The sequence below is a fragment of the Melanostigma gelatinosum genome (genome assembly GCF_949748355.1).
Source record: "Melanostigma gelatinosum genome assembly, chromosome: 21".
Taxonomy (NCBI): Eukaryota; Metazoa; Chordata; class Actinopteri; order Perciformes; family Zoarcidae; genus Melanostigma; species Melanostigma gelatinosum.
The window spans coordinates 20,099,572-20,119,638 of record NC_136654.1 but is presented as its reverse complement, the minus strand read 5'-3'; the positions used below and the strand labels follow the sequence as shown (position 1 = coordinate 20,119,638).

At 41.0% G+C, this 20,067-nt stretch overlaps 2 protein-coding genes across 8 annotated transcripts; both read left to right on the top strand.

The window, feature by feature from the left end:
* Window positions 1-241: 241 nt before the first annotated feature.
* Window positions 242-9,605, top strand: dclre1a (DNA cross-link repair 1A (PSO2 homolog, S. cerevisiae)). The gene is made up of 10 exons (XM_079292905.1): window positions 242-787; window positions 1,357-2,619; window positions 2,714-2,847; window positions 3,939-4,057; window positions 4,357-4,500; window positions 4,731-4,876; window positions 5,355-5,509; window positions 6,326-6,467; window positions 7,183-7,314; window positions 9,541-9,605. Exons 1-10 carry the CDS (start codon window positions 451-453, stop codon window positions 9,591-9,593), a joined length of 2,625 nt encoding a protein of 874 aa, XP_079149031.1. The 5' UTR covers window positions 242-450; the 3' UTR covers window positions 9,594-9,605.
* A 41-nt stretch (window positions 9,606-9,646) lies between these two features.
* Window positions 9,647-19,599, top strand: LOC306794901 (pleckstrin homology domain-containing family S member 1-like). Of its 7 annotated transcripts, none has more exons than XM_079293144.1 (16): window positions 9,647-9,727; window positions 10,099-10,136; window positions 10,631-10,728; window positions 10,833-10,951; window positions 11,096-11,230; window positions 11,623-11,698; window positions 11,810-11,839; window positions 12,610-12,639; window positions 13,356-13,445; window positions 13,588-13,709; window positions 13,817-13,867; window positions 13,980-14,105; window positions 15,650-15,766; window positions 16,440-16,535; window positions 17,856-17,991; window positions 18,094-19,599. In XM_079293144.1, the coding sequence occupies exons 2-16, from the start codon at window positions 10,112-10,114 to the stop codon at window positions 18,163-18,165; spliced, it is 1,323 nt and encodes a 440-aa protein (XP_079149270.1). In that variant the 5' UTR covers window positions 9,647-9,727; window positions 10,099-10,111; the 3' UTR covers window positions 18,166-19,599. The 7 variants fall into 7 exon arrangements, 6 of the variants coding, with proteins under 6 accessions (XP_079149270.1, XP_079149269.1, XP_079149271.1 ...); XM_079293143.1 differs by having other exon boundaries at window positions 9,693-9,727; window positions 10,099-10,142; window positions 13,591-13,709; XM_079293145.1 differs by having other exon boundaries at window positions 9,693-9,727; window positions 10,099-10,142; window positions 15,656-15,766.
* Window positions 19,600-20,067: the final 468 nt, after the last annotated feature.

The following is a 20,067-nucleotide window of genomic DNA, read 5'->3' as shown; positions in this document are numbered from 1 at the left end:
GGTTTCGTCAAAACAGTAAAAATAAAATGATATTATTATTTAGAAGGCTTTTTATCTGAATAGTAATTTACATTTAACTGAATGACTTTTCATTGAAAATATTTTTTACGCGTTTTTATTTTTTTAAAGACCAAATGATTTGTTTTGTGAAATATGTCGAATGTGCCGTTCTGTGTCTCCAGTTGTTTCTACTACATTCATTGTTGTCGTGTGGCGGTAAACCCTAACTTGTTATAGCGAACCACACCGCATGTAGCTACAGCTATACACGCCCAATATCGTAATTATTAATCATGGGGAAACTATTTTTTTGCAACGGAAAGTATCCCCGCAATTGTACGTAATCTACAGTAGCCGTTCATGTACTGTAACGTTTATTAATTTCGGCAACCGCGGGATGTTAGCAAACACTATTACTTTTGGTAACGTTACCGCTTTCTTTTGCTCCAAATGTCACAGAAGGACGACTCTGAAAATGACATTTGGGAATATAAACCTCTGGAGAAGAAAAAGAAGAGACACTGTCACGAACCACCCGCTGTGACTAAAAGAAGATGTACTGTGAGAAAAACCTCCAACAGAGACGCTTCTGTCCCGGTCAAGTCACCTGATATTCCCTCTAAGTCATCATCTACTAGTGATACAGTGCAACCAGACAATGCTGCTGAGGGACCTTCCTCTGGAGACTTTTGCCCCATGTGTCAGATGCCCTTTTCCATTTTGGTGGTGCAGACTCAAAGATGGCATGTTGCTGAATGTCTTGACACCTCCAGGGACTCGTGCAAAGGTACAGACATCCATACTTCTTCATATACACACGAGCCCTCATTTACACACCTGGCATCCTGTATTCAGGTGGACACATGGTGTCACTGTCAATCAAGGAAATTACAAATATTTGCAGAGTTGGTCGTGTGAGGCTTAAAACATTGACAGTGTAGCTCAAAATTCATTAAACTTTGTTTGAATGACCGTGAACGGTGGACTTTGGCTGATGTGAGGCATCCATATTTGTTTGCCTTTCAGGCATTATCAAAAATAATGGAATTGTATACTCAGTCATGATTACAACCTGGATGTTGAGAACATTATTTACAAGCCTAAAACTGGTCATTGGAGTAATGACATGAACATGGCATCAGATTCTCCCTGATTGGTAAATGCACACAACATCTAACAAGGTTTTTGGTCCACATGTGAAGTCCCAAGCCCGAGTAAAGAACATCTTTACCATGTAATCTGAACCTCAAAGTCTTCGAATGTCTGTATTTTGAATGTAGACTGTGCTTTTGAATAATTATCTTTTTGTACAACGCTGACGAGCCTAATTTCTACATGTTTTATCTGTTTGCACAGAATGTCCAAACGGCCTTCAGTGCTTCTCCGCCATTCCAACCCATTATAAGAAATTCAACCACACCCTCCTGGCCCATAGTCGAGCAAGCAGTGACACAGCCCTCCGCAGTCAGGCAGAGACACTCAGTTGTCCCCCAGGACTGATAAACAGTGAGGTGGATGGCTCTCAGGGAAGTGCTCTCAGTCTTTCTGCCTTATCCAATCGTAGCGTCTCCCCTCCATCTAAACTTACAAATGGACTTCTGCTACTGCGCTCACCTGGCCCAGAGGATTTTAAGAAAAAGAAAGGCTGGTCGCCCTCCACTAAAGGCCAAACATCTATCACTTCTTCCCAAGAAAGTAGAACAGAGCTTTCATCCACTCCTGTCAAGGCAGAGCGTGGAAGACAAGCTTGTGAAGGTTTCCCCAAAAGTGAATCTTCCCCTGACAACGATGATGCGATATCCTACTCTCCTCTTTCTGAATTCCCTGCGGAGACTGAAGTCAGTAATAGTGAATGTCGCAAAGCACTTTTTAAGAAAGATGCGTTTGAAACTGTGGCTGAAAACTCGATGGTGCTGTTGAGTGACGATGAGATCCTCACCGACTTTATAGATAATTTGGAAACTAATAATGTGCGGGTGAAGGAGCCGGCGTCCTCAAACACCCAGCTGCATTCAGTTACCACTAATCAGCCAGCTGCCTCCACAGGTGCTGAAAACCGAGTTGGTGAAGAAGGAGCTCGCGGTGAATCTACCAGTGCCATCGGTCCACGTAAACATGGCATTCAGTCTCCTCAAAGTATTGTGTTAGAGCGCCTGAGAGAAACTCTTTTAAGCTCAGATAGCCTGCCTTTAAAGAACTCGAATGACAGCAGTATTCCAGGGCCTTCATCACAAGCCTCCATTGTCCAGAGATCTCAAACAACCATGTCGCCACAGAAGGTTCAGATCAAGACGGGTCAGGCCCCCTGTCTGAAGCAGATGGACATTGGGGTGTTTTTTGGCCTCAAACCCCTCAAGGAGAAGGAGAAAGTGTCTGAGAGTGGACCAAATGAACTCAACACTGTTCCAGTACAGACGAGAGAGAGGCAAAGAAAAAGTAGGGCTGACACAACTGCTGATTCCTCACATGGCGCAGTGACTGGAGATAATAGTAATGCAGGGAAAGGTAGGACCAGAGGATGGAGAGGAGGAGGAGGAGGAGGAGGAGGAAGATGGAACAGACGGAGCACCGATGGAGAAGTGGAGTCGTCACGTTGTCCTTTCTACAAGAAGATTCCAGGTCAGCGAGGGACTATACGTCATTTATCGCTGCATACATTTGAATTATTTTGTGTTTTGTTATCTAAAATTATGCTAAATTGTATTTTTCTCAGGCACAAAGTTTGTCATAGATGCCTTTCACTATGGAGAGGTCCAGGGCATCACTGCCTACTTCCTAACACATTTCCACTCGGACCACTACGGAGGTTTGACCAAGAAGTCCACATTTCCCATCTACTGTAACAGAGTAAGTCAGGCATTGGTTGTCTTATGACTTCTAGTTGAGCTGTGCACCAAATAGCCATAAAGTCAATTACTTTACTATATTATTTTTACTTTATTACTTTCTCTAGACTGTGGCATTTTTTAGTCTTTATATGAAACACTTATGATTCCATTTAAGTCCACTGCTGAAAACAGCATCACACACAAACCCAATATTTGTATACTTCATACAGAGAAAGTCTGTTTTGTGTCGTTAATAAATGGCAGGTCTCTCCTCCAGAAGCCTTTTTGTCCTTGAATACTTTGGAAGAAATTCATTCACAAAGCTTCTTTTGTTTTTTTTAAATGCGGTTTATTTGCATTCCATTAAAACGCTTCCTCAATGCTCTCTTCCATAGAGTAAATGCCGGATCCATTTCTTATCTCACTGCACTGCATGGACTCAGTAATGGAAAACGAGCTTGCAGTTTTGAATACCAATCAGCCAGTGACTCTGACCATATTGGAGTTGATTGAAATTGAAAGACTTTTTGTGTTTTTTTTTGTTTTTATACACAGTTTTGGATAAAAACACTTCACATCCAGGACATTCAGTTTATTTCTGGGTCTGTTTGTCTTTCCGTTTTTAACTTTTATTTGTTGTCACTGTGCAAATCCAGTTGTGGTGCATCAATTAAGCAACAGAATGAATGAATTGAGGTGTGTAGCAAAACAAGTAAAGATTTTAAATTCAGACTTTGAACTTCTGTCTCGTTCAAACTAGAAATGTAATTTGTTTACAGTATGATCCTTATGGCATTGCTGTTGTTTTAGTTATCTTACTGGGGTATTTAAGAATGTACCTCTGAAACTAATGAACACCTCAATAGATGGTATCCAGAATAAAAGGTATCTGTGAAAGAAGCTGGATGTCAATTCTCCCGTCAAATGGGTCATGATTGATCAGTGTGTGCTATCTTGGGATTTTGTTTATTTGGGAGGTCACATAAATTCAACTTGGACGCTAGGTGGATCATAGCCCGGAAAAATCCAATTTAGCATTCAAGGTTTTTCTAGCTTTTGTGAGTAAACCACACCGATTCACGTCGACTGACGGCTGCCTCGCCTGCTCAGATTACAGGGAACCTGGTGAAGAGCAAACTGCGGGTGGCTGAGCAGTATGTCCACATCCTCCCCATGAACACCCGGGTCACCGTCGAGGGAATCGCCGTCATCCTGCTGGAAGCCAACCAGTGAGTCATCAACCTGACGCCACCATCGGCCACTGACACCGATCCCAAAGTCAGACAGCTCTAAACCAGCTGCCTACATAGTTTCACTGAGGAATACTAATATTCGTTATTTAGGGGAACCGATGTTTTCTGAAAGTTTACAGCATTATTTTTTAATAATTCCAACCTAATTTTACCAACTGATGTGAGCCAGTCACTACTAGTATACCTGCGTTGCTGACCACACTTTCCTTGACAGTCAAAGCTTCTTGGAAGATGCTTATCCTACTTCATCACACAGTTTGTGTCTGCTCTCTCAGTTGTCCAGGAGCCGCCATGCTGCTCTTCTTCCTGCCCGATGGACAGACTGTCCTCCACACCGGAGACTTCAGAGCCGATCCCTCAATGGAGACCTACCCTGAATTACTCGGATGCAGGGTGCAGACGCTCTACTTGGACACCACGTTAGTCCCCGTCTGTCTACATTGAATAAACCAGTGGGGCCACTGAATGGTTTCATTGTGCTGCTCTCAGCTCTGTATATGCGACCATTCTGGTTGGTTGTATGGATCAATATTACCTAAAACACGTTCTCAGTTCATTGCCTTGATCCTCTCAAGCAAGGAACTCCGTAAAAGTGATGCAAAAGCCGGAATATGCGATTTTTGCAATGTAAGCTCTTGTGTTTGTACAGCTACTGCAGCCCTGAGTACACCTTCCCCAGACAGCAAGAGGCCATCAACTTTGCGGTCAACACAGCCTTTGAGCGGGTGACGCTCAACCCACGAACACTTGTGGTGTGTGGATCCTACTCCGTGGGAAAAGAGAAGGTCTTTCTGGGTGAGTGTTTAGTCGAAATTGTACTCTGAATTGTGAGGGGAAATGTTTTTGTTACGTTTTTAAGGAATTTGAAAGATACCTCATCGCACGACATATTTGGCGTTCTTAAACGTTTTCATAAATCAAGGAGCATGTAATCTTTACAGTTCATTTATCCATCCTTCCTTCCATGTTCCTTACTAAATACCAAAGCAGTTCATTCATCTAGTTCCCTGAGACATAAGAACTAGGAAAGCACCCAGGAGGAATGGACTAAAAAACATCAGTCTGCTGATTTGACAGGTTAATGATGAATGAAATGTTTGCTCATGACTTATAATATTACTGAAAATGACATGGTAATTTATTCATTGAATTCGAGTGATATTTCTGCGACGCGTTAGAAAGTATGTCCTTACCACCAGCACGAACTGTTGGATACAAACTAAATGCCCACATTCCTTGTTTTTACGCGGACCATGTTCTGCTCCATTCGTAGCTCTGGCAGAGGTCCTGGGCTCTAAAGTGTGTCTCTCTCGAGACAAACACAACACCATGTGCTGTCTAGAGTCGGAGCAAGTCAGGCAATGTATCACCACCGACTGGAAGGCAGCCCAGGTCCATGTGCTGCCCATGATGCAGCTCTCCTTCAAAGTAGGTGCAGCAGTCTCACTGTTAAGAAGCAAAGTACAGCAGTGATTAGAGTAAAACCACGAGCAGATGTATGTCGTCAGACCATGTCCCCCAGGCCCTGTCTATATTCATTCACTGCATATAAGTTGATGTATTTGGGTCTGACTGTTTCATTTAGTGATGCACTACTTGGTGAGATGAAGGGGAATAGAAGTAATGTAGTAATACACTATTTCTCAAATGGTCTGTAGACCATTTGAGATGAAGAATGGACATTCTTTGTAAATGTTTCTCTTGTTTAGCCAAATGTCAAACTGTCTACGGACAGTTTTATTTATTCTGCTGATGGTCTATTTCCGATGCAAATATCAAGGCCAGCAGTTGGAATAATTAGGAAATGCTAATTATGACGACTAAGCACGTTGTATTTCTAAAAGGGCTGAAGCGTTTCAATTTGCCATATACAGCCACAGATAAGTCCCAGAGTTGGTATAATTCAAGCATCACTAAGCACACAAAGGCTGACTCGGGGAAAATATGTGCAGTTTGGGTTTGCATTGGGGGCTTTGAGATGAGAGCTCCTACAACTTTGAGTCACCTTTGACTAAATTGATCGATGGAACTCAATAAAACCATTTTCAATGAAATATTTTCACCGTAGACAACTTTTGTATATCAGCTGGCAAACAAGAGTGATTCAAAAAACTTTGTGTGTGTGTGTGTGTGTGTGTTTTAACATCTGTTCCTGGTAGCAACAGTCACATTTCACTTCATCGGCATTTGAATATGAAACTCTCACTTCCATTTCTCCCCCGGTCGCCCTCGTCTTGTCTCCAGAAACTGCAGGAATACCTGGCACGCTTCTCGGGGCGATATGATCAGCTGCTCGCCTTCAAGCCCACAGGCTGGACCTTCAGCCAGCAGGTGGAATCAGTGGAAGATATTCAGCCTCAGATCAGTGGCAACATCTCTATCTATGGTACATCCTTCAGCACGGTTATAATCAGAGGAAGTGACGCATGTATATTCATAGAGTATTAACAGAGAAACACAGAATATTCCTTTATAAATCCTAAAAAGTCTTTGCATTTAACCTACAGCTCCCTCTTTGGGCAAAGATGGGAGGAGAGGAGAAATGGGAGACTGAGAATAAATAATAGATGGCTTAGTTTCAGGAATATATTCACGAGAACTCTGGATCTTGTATCAACACTGCAGGAAAGCTGTCCAGCATTAAACCTCACTTCTGAAATGGGTCATCACTTGATATCTCTCCGCAGATTTCGCCCGTTTCTCGTCCTGCCCTCTGTTTCATGTTCTGAATAGATCCGTCATCTGGCCTTTAACCTACAGTCACCAGCGAGAGACTTTTGCCACACACACACACTCGCTCATAATTTCTTCCTCCTCAGCAGTTTGTGTGTCAGCCAGGCGGAAGCCAGTTAGAGCCCTCTCTCTCTCCGTCTTGTGTTGATCTCCTCTTTCTTGCTGTTCCTGCTACTACTGCTCCTCATATATTAGTCTCTACATGTGGGAGGATTTACTGCATAGTAGGTTTCAGCTAGAGCTGAAGTATTATTTTTATCCCGACCTACACTTGAAATAACCCTCTGAGGAAACACTAAATAGGAGTTATCTAAGATTTTTAATGTTTCAAAAGCACATTTTTGGCAACCCTTCTGTTTTCTTGACAGGCATCCCGTACAGCGAACACAGCAGCTTTCTGGAGTTGAAGCGTTTTGTCCAGTGGCTTCGGCCCCTGAAGATCATCCCGACAGTGAACAACGGCAGCTGGGCCAGCAGGAAGGCTCTGGAGAAGTGCTTCAGTGAGTGGCTCATGGAAACTAAAACTAAACCGTAGCTTATTTACAGGTCTACTTCACAGTTGAACCTAAAATTGCCTCTGCTGCTCGTTTGGTAATGAGAGCAAAACCAATTAAATCAATACTGTATGACCATGTGAAACAAATATAATATATAGATAGATATTTTAAAAGTTGCTTGCCTCAGGACACTGAGCCCATGGCGCTGGCTTTTAAATGCAGAGCGAGGGTTTGCGATGACGTGAACATGAACTGCAATCACGCTTGTGAAAAAACAGGTCAAGTATGCGCCCTCGAGCCGGTTCATAATAAAGGTTCTGCTTTTATTCACAATGGGAAGAATCATAATTGCTCACAATTGTGAAAGCTGTTTAAACGTGTGAAAATATTATCCGAGGTCATACGCGCATCATGTCTACAATAACACTTAGACTTACGTATTATTACACAATGGAGCTGAGTTTATTGGGTGTGTTTACTGCCTGCTGTGGCCACGTCCACCCTCACCTTTGTTTAACAATAAACTGCAAGTGCTGCTTTAAAATTGTGCAATTTCATGACAATTTTCTATTTACCGGAAACACTTTTTATCCTGGAAAATAATAAATGTTGTAAACATTCTGTTTTTCTGTCTATTTTATTTTTACAATCTGTTCATAGTGTGTACATGAGTTTCAAGACGAGTTTTGTTATATATATATTTTTTTAGAATTTGCAAACTTTGCTCTATCAGTGTTCAAGGTTACATTATCTGGATTTTCCCGGCTATTGTACATTCAAATCATCCATACTGATGGAACTTTGCAACCCCATCAATGCCGCTTCGGGAATACATGCCACAGCATGGAGACTTCCTGCTGCAAGTGCAACATTTTACTCAAGGTATTCTCAAATCAAGCCAGAGAGTAACGTAATGTCTGAGATGGCTCGTTGACATGTCAATGTTTGAATTTATGGTTACATATGTCAGAACAGGTTGTGTGTTTATATGTCATTTATTTGTTTTGTCAATATTTTGAAGTCGCATGGTCTAGCTAGACCATGCGATTGTCATACAAGCATAAAGTTATGCAGTATTTATTGCTGTAACTTACAGCAACAAGGGCTCACGTGCCCTCTCATCACACTGTACACACTGTTCACTGTGATGACCACAGCCAGTGTACTAACAGTTCCACGTACAGTTGCTCTCAAGAACCCTGAAGTAATGAGAGCGTTAAGGAGCCTGTACCTTCATTTCAGCAGGTTGCTAATGCAGAGATGTGTATAGATCACAGCTATTTTACTCTTGATAAACTACCTCAGCCAGAGTAGATTATCATTTTCATTCAAATAATTGAACTGGATTGAATGCATATTAATTGCAAATAGAAGATAGGCCACAATTCTAACAGATTTACAGTAACAGTGGAAGTTAATATTAATATTATCAATGAAAACGAATCACTTTATTTGTACAGGCGAAGGCTTTGTTTTTATTTGACCAAAACCTTTGAAAGTGAGACCTCGGTCTCAATGGATTGTGTCTAAATAAAGGTTACGGTAATAATAATAATAGAGCTGGAAATAGTGATTATTAACTGAATAATAAATTTGTTTCAAAGTAAATGTCTTATCACTTAATTGTCTTCTCAGAGTACACCAGAATGCTACATTTTAAAGCTCATATTTAAAATAAAATTCTGTCAGACTACGTAGCCAAAGTCTGACAAATCTTAATCCTCTGTGCCTCTATGCCACCTTAGCTACAATGCTAATGTTGCTGCCAGTAACTATGATAACGTTTATGAGACTTTTTGTTACAAACCTAGCAGCTGCATTTGCATGTGGATATTTTGCCAAGAGAATATCTTTTATGATACGAGGCCAATGTGTTATTGCACAGTTCTGGAAACTAAGAAACACAAATAATGAGTTTTTCGTCCAACTGTTAATTCAAGCAGTGAATTCAACGCCCAGAAAAGTCAAATAGACCTTAGACAGCAGACAATAGATATCACCAGCCTTAAATCTGACGTATTTGTGAACTGGAACAACCCACTGAACAAAATTACCCTACAAATGTCACCTGTTGTTGGGTAACATTTCAGTCCCTGTTCCTGCTACATAGTCTTCATGAGATATCAACCTATAAAGCATCCGGTGTCAATAGTTGGCATCGACCTTTTCTTTATTCTCCAGAGCGCTTTAATGTGGTGCCTTAAATGTTCATTGTCTTTCTTCACAAAGACATTTCACTGCATGGAATTCTACAGCTAAACAACAGCGCAGGTAGACCTTAACAGCAACTCCAGGAACCAGAAACTCCAGTTCCCGGCGTGAGTATACCTTTACTATCTACTGGAAAGGTACTGGAGCTTCCTCATGCAGCAACACAGAGAGCGAGGTGAGCAGTATCTCTCAAGGTGCTCCACAGGTAAGAATAACAATATTGTGTTTTGTTTTTACTGTTAGAGCCAGCGTATATAGTGAGTCATGTGTTCAAAATATGAGTCTTTACCGTACTGCTTTGTGATGTGATACAAAAAGAGAATATGCCTCCACTTGCCAACACATGTTTGATTCCGTCTTCGAAAAGTGAGTGCTGAATTGTGTTAAAGTTAACAAAGGCCTGAGATACTTTGACTTTGTTTTTGGCAGATTTACCTTGACTGGAAAATATCTATCAATCGAAAATAAGAATGAACAAAAACCTGAATTTAAAACTCTGTTACCTGTATAGAGCTCTGTTCATTCTCTCATTTGAGGTGACAGAGACTGATACATTCCTGTGTTCTTTTTGTTTAGGTGTGGTGTCACAATGCATAAGGGCCAGAAGAGCGCAGGTACAGGTAATCTTCTTTGTGGTTTGATTTAGGTGATACGTGTAGTTATTTACTTGAATTTTTGGTGCTGCTTACAAAACCAAAACAGTTTTTACAGCTGATCTTTTCAAGTCACAAAACATTCATTTGAGAAGGAAACCGGGAATGTGCTAATGTATTAATGTTTTTTGTTTTTTTTGTATTATTGTGTAAAAAAGTGAGTACAAGTGAAGACAAGTACGATCCAATAAATTATTCAAAGTAAGACAGGGACAAAAACAAAGTTTATGTCGAGGTTATGTAGTAATAAGGGGTATATTTTCATCAACAAGCCACCACACACAATAGATCAAGGGGTTAGCTGGGGAACTGTCTTATGAGATTTATTGGGTTTGTCATGTGTGTGTGTGTGCGTTTGTGGAATGACTGTAGAAAAAAATATATATATTTCTGTAAATAAATAAACAATTTCAACATATTGACCCGAAAACATCGGGCTTTTCTTTTGACCTTAGGCGAAAATGCGGTGTTCTACAAACCAATCGCAGGCACGACGGAAATAAGATCTGGATACCTGTTCAAGTCTCCCCCCCAAAAACTGTTGAAGACAGAGGTGACAGAGTTGGCATGATGGATGATTTGCAGCTATTTATGTGTGTGTGTGCGTGTGTGTTTTATTACATTTCTTTTCTTTTTTCAATCATGTTTCTCCTGCAGAAATCATGGAAGAAGCGGTATTTTGTGCTGTTCAAAGTCAGCGAGCATGAGCACCTACTGAAGTATTTCAGGAGTCCAGAGGAGAAGGACAGGCCCCTTGGAGGGATTGAATTATCACAGTATGTTCTCACAAATTCACGAATTAACCGCATTTAATTAATAGAGCGCAAATGCAGTTGAACCAGCTTTGTTTTTGAGAGAAGATCCAGCATTACATTTAGTTTTTTCTTTCAACATTTGTGTCATTTGTGTCCCTCTGTCAGTATCTCACTGTTGTATGTGAGCCCTGAAAACCACCAGAAATGGAGTTGGGTCCAGAAGAACCTCAAGTGCTCTCCATCCTGTGTGCTCTACATCAGGGCAGCTGAGCGGGACTACTTCCTCGTGGGTGAGAACAGGTCAGTCAGCTGTTTTTTTTTTACATGGGATAATAAAGCACTGAGATGGATTTTGTTTCACTTCCATGCATTTTACTACACTGTACTGTAAAAACTTTCATTTCAAATCTTAATTAAAACCCTGTCATCAATAGCCTGGAATATTGGATCACAGTTTGTCTGGGTATTTAAAAAAAACAACATTTTGTTCCAACTAAATCGCTTTGGATTGTGCACAAATGCAGCCATTTAAATCAGGATACATTTTTTAAGAGTTTGGTTTGGGATTTTCATGACAGATAAATTACATGGATTGCATTCATTTAAAAGATCCAATTGAATTTTAAAATAAACGTAACAGCCATCATTTCAAAAATGATGTTCAGTGTTTCATTTGCCCCGCTTGCTTTTAGTGAGGAAGTGGACGGCTGGTTCGCCGACCTGTTTGAAGCCCTGAAAAACCGGCCACATCAATGTATGAGTTCAGAGGTACATTGAGATTCTAGTTATTCATCATGTTTTGTAACACCTTATTGAGACCAAGAGTCTCTACACTGCATTTGTCTTTATCGATCATGTTTGTTTGTTTTTCTACAAAAGGAAATGTCTCATGAGCAGCCAACACTTGAGGTAAATATTTAAAGGACGAACCACATTTAAAGGAATTGTTCAATATTTTGGAAAATACGTTTAGTCATTTTGTTATAGGCAGACAGGTGAGAAGATCGATGGCTCGCCCGCCTGTGACCTAAGGTTTAAAAACACACCTACCAGCTCTATTATCTTGTCGGTTAAAGATCGATGGCACTCTCATATAATTTTATAAGTACAAACAAACACAAAGGGGTTTTTTTACAGTGAAGTTTGTGCTGAACTACTTCATGGCTGGGAACAGTTGCAAAGACAACCAGAGGAAGTCAGTGCTCCTGGTTAATAAATACTTCCTGTAAAACAATGAAAGCAAACAAATGAGATATGACATGGGAGGCAGACTGTTACCTTTGAACAGCAGCAGTCTAGTCTTTCTGCTAAACTAAGCTAAGCTAACAGATTGCTGGCTCCAGCTTATATGAGAGTGATATCGATCTTCTCTTGGGAAAAAATAAACAAATAAACATATTTTACAAAATGTTGAACTATTTCTTTTAATGAGGTTCATGTTCTTTCACATTTCTTGTTGTCACCTGGCTCAAATGAACGCTAACAAGTTTTGTCATCCGATAAGTTGCTTTTATCTTCTTGTCACTCGTCTTCACCCTCTATGTCCTGCTATCCACCTCTTCCTCCAATGTCACAACACTTGCTCAGTCTGAATCCCCTCAGTGTCCCTGGCGAATGCAACAAGCAACCACCGATCCACTTTCTATTTGACTTCCTGTTCTTCCTGTTTTCCTTTGCAGAAAAAGAAATCTGCAGCTGTGCCTGTTGAGGTCAGTCCATTTATTTGACAGAGGACACTGTAGAAGAGGAGAAGAGAGAGAGAGAGAGAGAGAGAGAGAGAGAGAGAGAGAGAGAGAGAGAGAGAGAGAGAGAGAGAGAGAGAGAGAGAGAGAGAGAGAGAGAGAGAGAGAGAGAGAGAGAGAGAGAGAGAGAGAGAGAGAGAGAGAGAGAGAGAGGGGTGTGACATGCTACACAGGTCCCAAGATCAGAATTTACCCCGGGACGTTCCAGTTATATGGCATACGCGCTAAACACTCCGCCCAGGCACTCCATGTCTATAGAATGTTGACACCACCTGTACATTAAGCCATCAGAGTAAAGATACCAACAGGGCTCTAACTCATAAGAACATTACATTCTGGGTGTATTCAGCGGTTTCGTGCCAGAAATTCTCACAAAATGTAAGAATTATTAGCACAACATAAATATCGACCCAGGTGAACTTATGGCTGGTGCTGTCAGTGTTGTTATCGAAAATCTGGATCAATTTCAGTGAAATTACCCCAAAATATCTCAAATACAGGTCTTTATTGACTCACTGTTACCTGAGCCATCTATAATAGCTTAATCGTGTAACTAATGCATCTGACTTGGGGACACTGAGATGAATGGGCTGACAGCAACATATACATATGTGTATATTTCCTCCGGGGTTGTCTCATAATTCTTCCTTTAGGTGCTTTAATGTGTGTGTTTTCTTTCACAGGCAGAGTTGAAACTTCGGTCGCTGTCTGATCCGTCCTCAAATGCTTTGAATACCGACTCATCATACCGACTCAATGCCGAAAAATCAAAGGTGCGACATCTTAACTTGATTGTAATTCGTGAACACAAATCTAATTCAAAAGGGAGATTTCTTTAAGAGTTGTCAGATTGGGTGATGGAGAATTGGAGGTGATCTCTTGGTTGCCTACAGTATGTCATTTGTGATTGGCCAGCAGGGTGAAGATTATGCCAATCGGCCTTTATCAGAGCCTGCGAATCCAATCTATGACTACCCGAGAGCCTACTCAACACAAGAGAAAAACATCTCGACCCGGCGCAGAAGCTTGGACATGGTGTGAGTGTTGATTATTGAAAATGCAACAGTGTATTGATCCGATACATGTTGACTTCTACTGTATCTAATATTATTTGTCTGTTGTTTTGAATATCTGTCCCTTGCAGATATGAATCAATGTTCGAAATTCGACAGAACGCTCGAGTGGCACAGGCAGCGTAAGTTTGATTCACAGAGTGAAAGCAAAAACAAATCAGGTTTCCCAACAGTGATGATACTTGTTTGTTGTTGTTAAGACTGAAAGCAGATCATTGTGCCAAATGTTTCCAGGGACCTTGAAGTTGAGAAGGTTACCACAGGCACCCTGATGAGGTCTGTCACTGAAGTCTTTGACAAGCTGAGGAAGCAGCTTTCCCCAGTGCCTTCATTCGATGAGGAGCCAGCAGCTGAGGACAGGTAGAGCTGAGATTAATTGCAAGGTTGCTTTCTATTTTTTTTGTGGGCCGTGTGTATTTCTGAATTTTCACCTTGTCTTCAGTGTCCTATGCTCTTTGTGTAACATGTTTTGTCAGTTCCCTAGATACGGAAATAGCTCAGTCATCAGAGATAAATTGGCTCAAATACCTAAACTGACAACAATGAGGGCGTTCTTTTTACAGCACAGAACTGTTGACACAGAGCCTGTTTGGCAACTTGTGTGCTTGATGCATATCTTTTCATCTCGTGTAAGAGGTGTTACAAGGTGGCACTGATCATGCAAATTTAAATACAATTGAGCCATGAAAATATGTGGTAATAGACCTTGTATGGGGTAATTGTAAATGTTAAGCTGTCGTGTAAATGTAACACAAGTAGCGCAGTCATAAAGTCTTGAAGCAGGACTAAGTGGACAGGTGTAACAATCAAGAAGGCGGGAAAATGCTCAAATACAGCAAGTTAAACAAGCAGAAGGCAGACTGCAAGACAAATAGCAGGACCATGACACCAACTCAGCGGTGCTCATTATAAAACAATATCTATCCTTGTTCTAACGTTAGCTAATGTTAGCCACCATGAGCTAACAGTCATGCCAGACAGAGTAAGACTGAAGCTGGAACACCCTTGCAAGGAGTGACTCGTTGTTGTGAATCAACTTTACATCTGGAAAAGTAATCATTTCAAAAATAGTCGAGTCAGACTGTCAGACCTTCTCAAGGAGGGCAGGTTTTTAGCCAATCAGATTTCATTGCTTGTTTACCAAAACCAAAACATGCGATCAATTAAAAGCATACACATTGTGCCTCGTCCAGCTGTTTTATGCCATCATCCCCTGTATGAAAATACTCTTTCCTGCTGTTTGTTTTCCTAAATCTGCTACAAGACAAAACGGTGTGATTTTTGTGCATTTCACCTGCTGTGCTGCCACACTGAATAACATCCTCTCTACTACAATGGGCATATGGGTTAAAGGACTCCTTTCTAAAGTGTCTCTTCATTAATTCGAATTTATGTAGCGCCTCCACAGCGATTTGCGAATGATTTGCTTTTCTCACGCTGCTTTTATGAACTATTTTAATAAATCTCGAGACATCATGTGCTCTTTTTGTATAACTCAGAGAACCCTCTTTTGGTTTTTGGAGTGTGCGAGGATCTTTCACCCGTCGTCAAACTATTTCTTCGTCTTTAATTGTCGTTATTGTCTGCCACAAGGACTAATGTGGACTTTGGCACATCCAAGGCTTCTAATACAGCGCCGACATCTGTTCTCATGCTGTCTGCCAGTGAAGCTCCCCTCCATCGTGCATGCAGATTCAGATGATATTTCATACTCAGCGTAGAGCGCTGGCCGTGGTTCCTGCTTGGTGAAAGCCTCGTTGTGGTTTATTCCCACTGTCTCTCCGAGCTGTCTTACGGACTTTTGCTAGATGTTAACCGAGAGTTCATCAGCGACCGGTAACTGAATGTAACACACACCAATATCTGACGTTATAATCCCATCATGCCGTTTCTTGCTTTTGCAGAGAAAGAACCCGTCTGACGTCAGACAGCAGCTCCAGTGACAACGATGCCATCTCTCCTGTAGAAATGCTGGAGGGCCAAAATGTGCAGACACTGGATGAATGTAGCTCTATTGAAAGGTGAGATTGAACTTGAATCCAAAGAAATAACCACCAAGTGGGCGCTATCACCTCTCTTGTAAGAATACACTGCAAATAGGGACATTTTGATGTGCGGTGTGATGATCAACTGAGGCATCATCAGTACTCATTCAATAGTTGCTTTCATTCTAATAGCACTAAGACACATTTGGAACACAGACTGAGGCACCGTCTGTGCTTTAGAAAGTCAAAAACAGCTTTGTAATGTTTGTTACAGCGAAGAAAAAGGTGACTCGGTTCAATGAGAAACCGGAGAGGAATGCTGAGACCAGCGTTGACATGTTGCTGGACGGGTTAGAGTGGTTTCTGAAGGTTTGGTGATAGTGAGATCACAATAAGCAGTGCTCGACATTAAACACTATAGTAACTCAGGGGACTTTGCCTGCAGAATTTTAAAGAGCTGTTCAAAGGTTTCCACTTTGTTCTTGTTCCCCACATCATAGGCTGACCGATGTTTCTTGCACCTATGATCCATGGAGTTACCGACATCGAGCACTTTACTAAAGATTTACAAAAATGAATATGCAACTCAAACAATAACTTCAGGAAAACCTTTCAAGTTCAATTGACATTTTGAATTGAGATTTTGGTTTTTATCGAGCAAAGTGACACAATACCCTTAATAAAGCTTTTCTTTTCTTTTTCTTTCAAGCTCTGACAACTTCACCATCGGGGAGAGAGATATTCTTGTCCGGCAGGCAGATTTGATTAAATACCTTACACTAACAAAAGTGGATGGGAAACCATGGTAAGGAACACTTACTTCATTGCAGTGTATATCAAAACAATCCCAGTCTCAGATATTGGACTGCTTTGATTGAGATATGTGGAAAGGCTTCACAAATGATCCTGAACACATTTTTATTCATTAATATTCATGAAAACCCTCAGATGCGTTTTAGCGTTCCCTGCTGTCATCCCACAAATCAAGCATTTCAATTGTTTGAAAACACGACATACTGCACGTCCTTACATTTCCACTTGAGAAATGCGAGACAGCCTTAATGCTGCACGGCAGGATCTGTCGATTCATTTGTGGGGGATGAGTCAGAGCATTTAGCTGTATCGTGTGAAAATGTGGGCATGTATTTATACTAAGATCTAGTAACTGCTCTTGGCATTCATCGCACAAAATCCAAAGTCTCAGGATGTAGAAAAACAAGATGGCACCAACAAAGCAAGAACGGGCTGCTGGAGCACTTTAAGTTTTTAAGATGATTAACAGGGAAGAAGCAGAAACAGAAGCGAATAAGAGGTCAGGGTCTCCAAGGCCAAAATAACAAACAGAAGCCACGCCCACTAGAAAATAAAAACTCCATTATTCTACTGAATCAAACAAAAAAGCAATATTTATCTCCCCAACTTGCCACAAAACTGGTGAAAATTTGTGAAATAAATAGCAAAGAACCCCTACAAGGCTTGATTATTAAAAGTCACCAAGACTAACAAAGACAAAGGATTGAGGAACTAGCAGAGCTGGTGCTTTCAAAGAAAATACAGTTTAATCATTTAAACACAGCAACAGACAGCGCAAGAGCCAAAAGGGTCAGGAACACTGATCCTGGGAGTAGATATACAGCTCCGCTGATTGTTGATTGAGAGCCAGGTGTGGATTATCAGACACAGAGAGAGGCATGGCAGACCTGAAACACAACAAGAAGAGGCCAGGGGGGAAATCAGTGGATGCAACGCGCACGTCAAACAGAATAAACGAGATTCGAAGCATGAAAATCAAGTGAAACGTGACCACATAATATATTTCATCAGACGTGTGAGAAATAGACGCGGCTGAAACGTCTCTTGTGTAGAGAAGCCGTGCAGATTGTGACAAATACATTTACATTTTCAACAGACATTCAGTGGCCTCAAGATATTAAATGCAAGGTGGTGCTGATTATAGGGGCCCACAGCTGGAAAGGGTGCCTGTTAGTTCCAATAGAAGGAAAATATGGAAGTATTTGGCCATGACATGGATGTGCAAAAAATGAAAAGCACATGTCAAACACTGTCTGAATGAGAGCTACAGGATGGAACTAAAAACCAGAATGTGTGATTGTGTGTGTCACAGTGTGTCTGTGTGGACAGGCCAGCCACAGACAGTGTGCCTGTTTCACAAAGGAGACCAAATTCTGGCAGTTAATGACCTGCACACCGGCAGCGTGGAGGAGTTCAACATGTACATGACCAAGTGTCTCAAAAATGAGGTACGGCAATGTGGCAGCACACAAAACACCAACTCAGCATCCAGGATGTGACGATGAATGTGTGACGAGTCCTCTGAACCGGTAAATTATTACTTGTTTCAGGTGAAAGTGACCATCCTGCGTCTACCTGGAGGCCAGCCTCTGCATTCACCAAACTGCCCCTGCAGTGACTGAGCGTTAGATTTGAGACGGTTATTGTTTTGTTGGTTTGCACCGTGCATTGACCACTTTAGATAACTGACAGTATTTTCCCAGGGCTGTGGGCAGTTCCTATAGATCAGTTGATCTACTAGTTTACTCGATATAAACGTCGGGAGAAGCTTAAAGTGATTATTTGATGATTGTAAAATCTCATTCGCCATGACTCGCATTATATGTATAAACGATTAGATCGGTGTGTAATCAATGATGTGCAGTTTCCACAGAGCGTGGTTTATGATGTCATTCATTGTGTATTGTATTTACTCCAGGTAAGCTGTTTGTTCTCGTAAGCGGTCCCTAGAAGGAAACAAAAGGCAGAGGTTTTACTGGAACATATTTCCTGATGCCGCCTGTATGACGCGAAACAAAGACATTCTCACGACACAAGCTCCTGAGCTCGAGAGATAAAATGTTGATGTACAAGGCGTGTCGTGCAAAAATTGTGAAATTTGCACAGTTACTGTATATAGACTTCTGTAAGAACGCTGTTTCTAATAATTATCTTCCAATCTAAGATGACTAGAAGCTACGGTGCTCAAGTGAAGATCATGAGGATGATGTTCTGAATCAATATGCATGATCCTCAAGAAGTAATTCAATAATAATTTGGAAAGATCCATTGTTGCTACAAATATTCGTGTCGTACGACTGTATACACTTGAGCAAGAACTGTCTGCGTTGCATTCCTATGTCATCACCCAGCAACGCTGAATCATTTCCAGTTTGCCCAGTGGTGTGACATGTGAATGAAATGTCTTTCTAAGCCATGCCAGTCTAATGACACCTGCTTGAGGGCACAAGTAGAAGGATACATTGTATGTTAAAATGCCTTTCTTGTATATATGTTGTGGTTATAGAAGGAAAAAAAGGGGGCCTTTCCAAACCCTTTCCCAATTTATCTCGAGAATGCTTCGAAAGTAATTAGGGGAGGAGGAATAACTAACAGATGAAGGAAGAGATCAGTATTTCATATTGTCCACACCTCGGGAGTGTATTGTGAATTAATATGCAGCCAGAATGGGGATGAGCCTCAGGCTGCTCCTCACCTATTTCTTTCCGATAAGAAGCAGAAATGGTGCCTTCGACAGCTGAGGGCGGTTTGCTGTTCTGTCATTTACGTGTGAAATGTGTTTTTATCCTTTTTTAAATTACATCTGGTGACCGATGCCACTCCCGGACAAAGACAACATCAAAGGGTTTTATATTTAAAGTGCAAAATGATGTCCACAGAAGACAAGGACAAATCTATAGCCTCTACAACCCTGAACATCAAATAATCTGACATTGTTAATATTCCCATGACATCGTCTCAGCCTTTCCGAGATTAACGTTTCAAGTTTAAATGGCGCTATTAAACAGATACGAGTTCTGACAAAGAAATGACTTGATTTATGAAATGATTTATTTCTGAGGGCTATTCTTCAACTGTCATGCTCAAACTGTATGCTGAATTAAAAAATACACTCTTTGTAAGTGTGCAGCAATTGCAGGTTGTACTGTGACACCGAGTCTGTGTTTTATTTGTAAAATGATACATTTTACCAGATTGTTCAAACACTGACCATTTGATTTTCTTCAAAAGCCTTTTCCTAGACTGAGGAATGCAGTTTATGCAGCACAATTTCAGAATTCACCAGAATTGTTACTAAAAATATGCAACATCATTCGACTATTTCCAGTTCCTTTACTTCCAAAATCCATACAATTAAGTTTAAGCTTCTTATATGAGCCACACACTACACATTTCATTTTCATTATGTAGCTTCATGTTGGCATTTCAAGTGTCCTCGTCTTACTCCTAAAGACATTCTTGTATGTTTAACCAGTTTCAAAAACCAATTAAACTCCTGTACGTTTGTTTTAAAGCATCTACAA

Coding starts and splice junctions, on each gene's coding strand:
- dclre1a (XM_079292905.1), top strand. CDS start 451: ATGTCACAGAAGGACGACTCTGAAAATGACATTTGGGAATATAAACCT. Junction 4,058..4,356: donor ATCCTGCTGGAAGCCAACCA/GTGAGTCATCAA, acceptor CTGCTCTCTCAG/TTGTCCAGGAGCCGCCATGC. Junction 7,315..9,540: donor GGCTCTGGAGAAGTGCTTCA/GTGAGTGGCTCA, acceptor TTCTTCACAAAG/ACATTTCACTGCATGGAATT.
- LOC306794901 (XM_079293142.1), top strand. CDS start 10,112: ATGCATAAGGGCCAGAAGAGCGCAGGTACAG. Junction 10,729..10,832: donor AAAAACTGTTGAAGACAGAG/GTGACAGAGTTG, acceptor TTTCTCCTGCAG/AAATCATGGAAGAAGCGGTA. Junction 12,640..13,355: donor CTGCAGCTGTGCCTGTTGAG/GTCAGTCCATTT, acceptor TTTCTTTCACAG/GCAGAGTTGAAACTTCGGTC.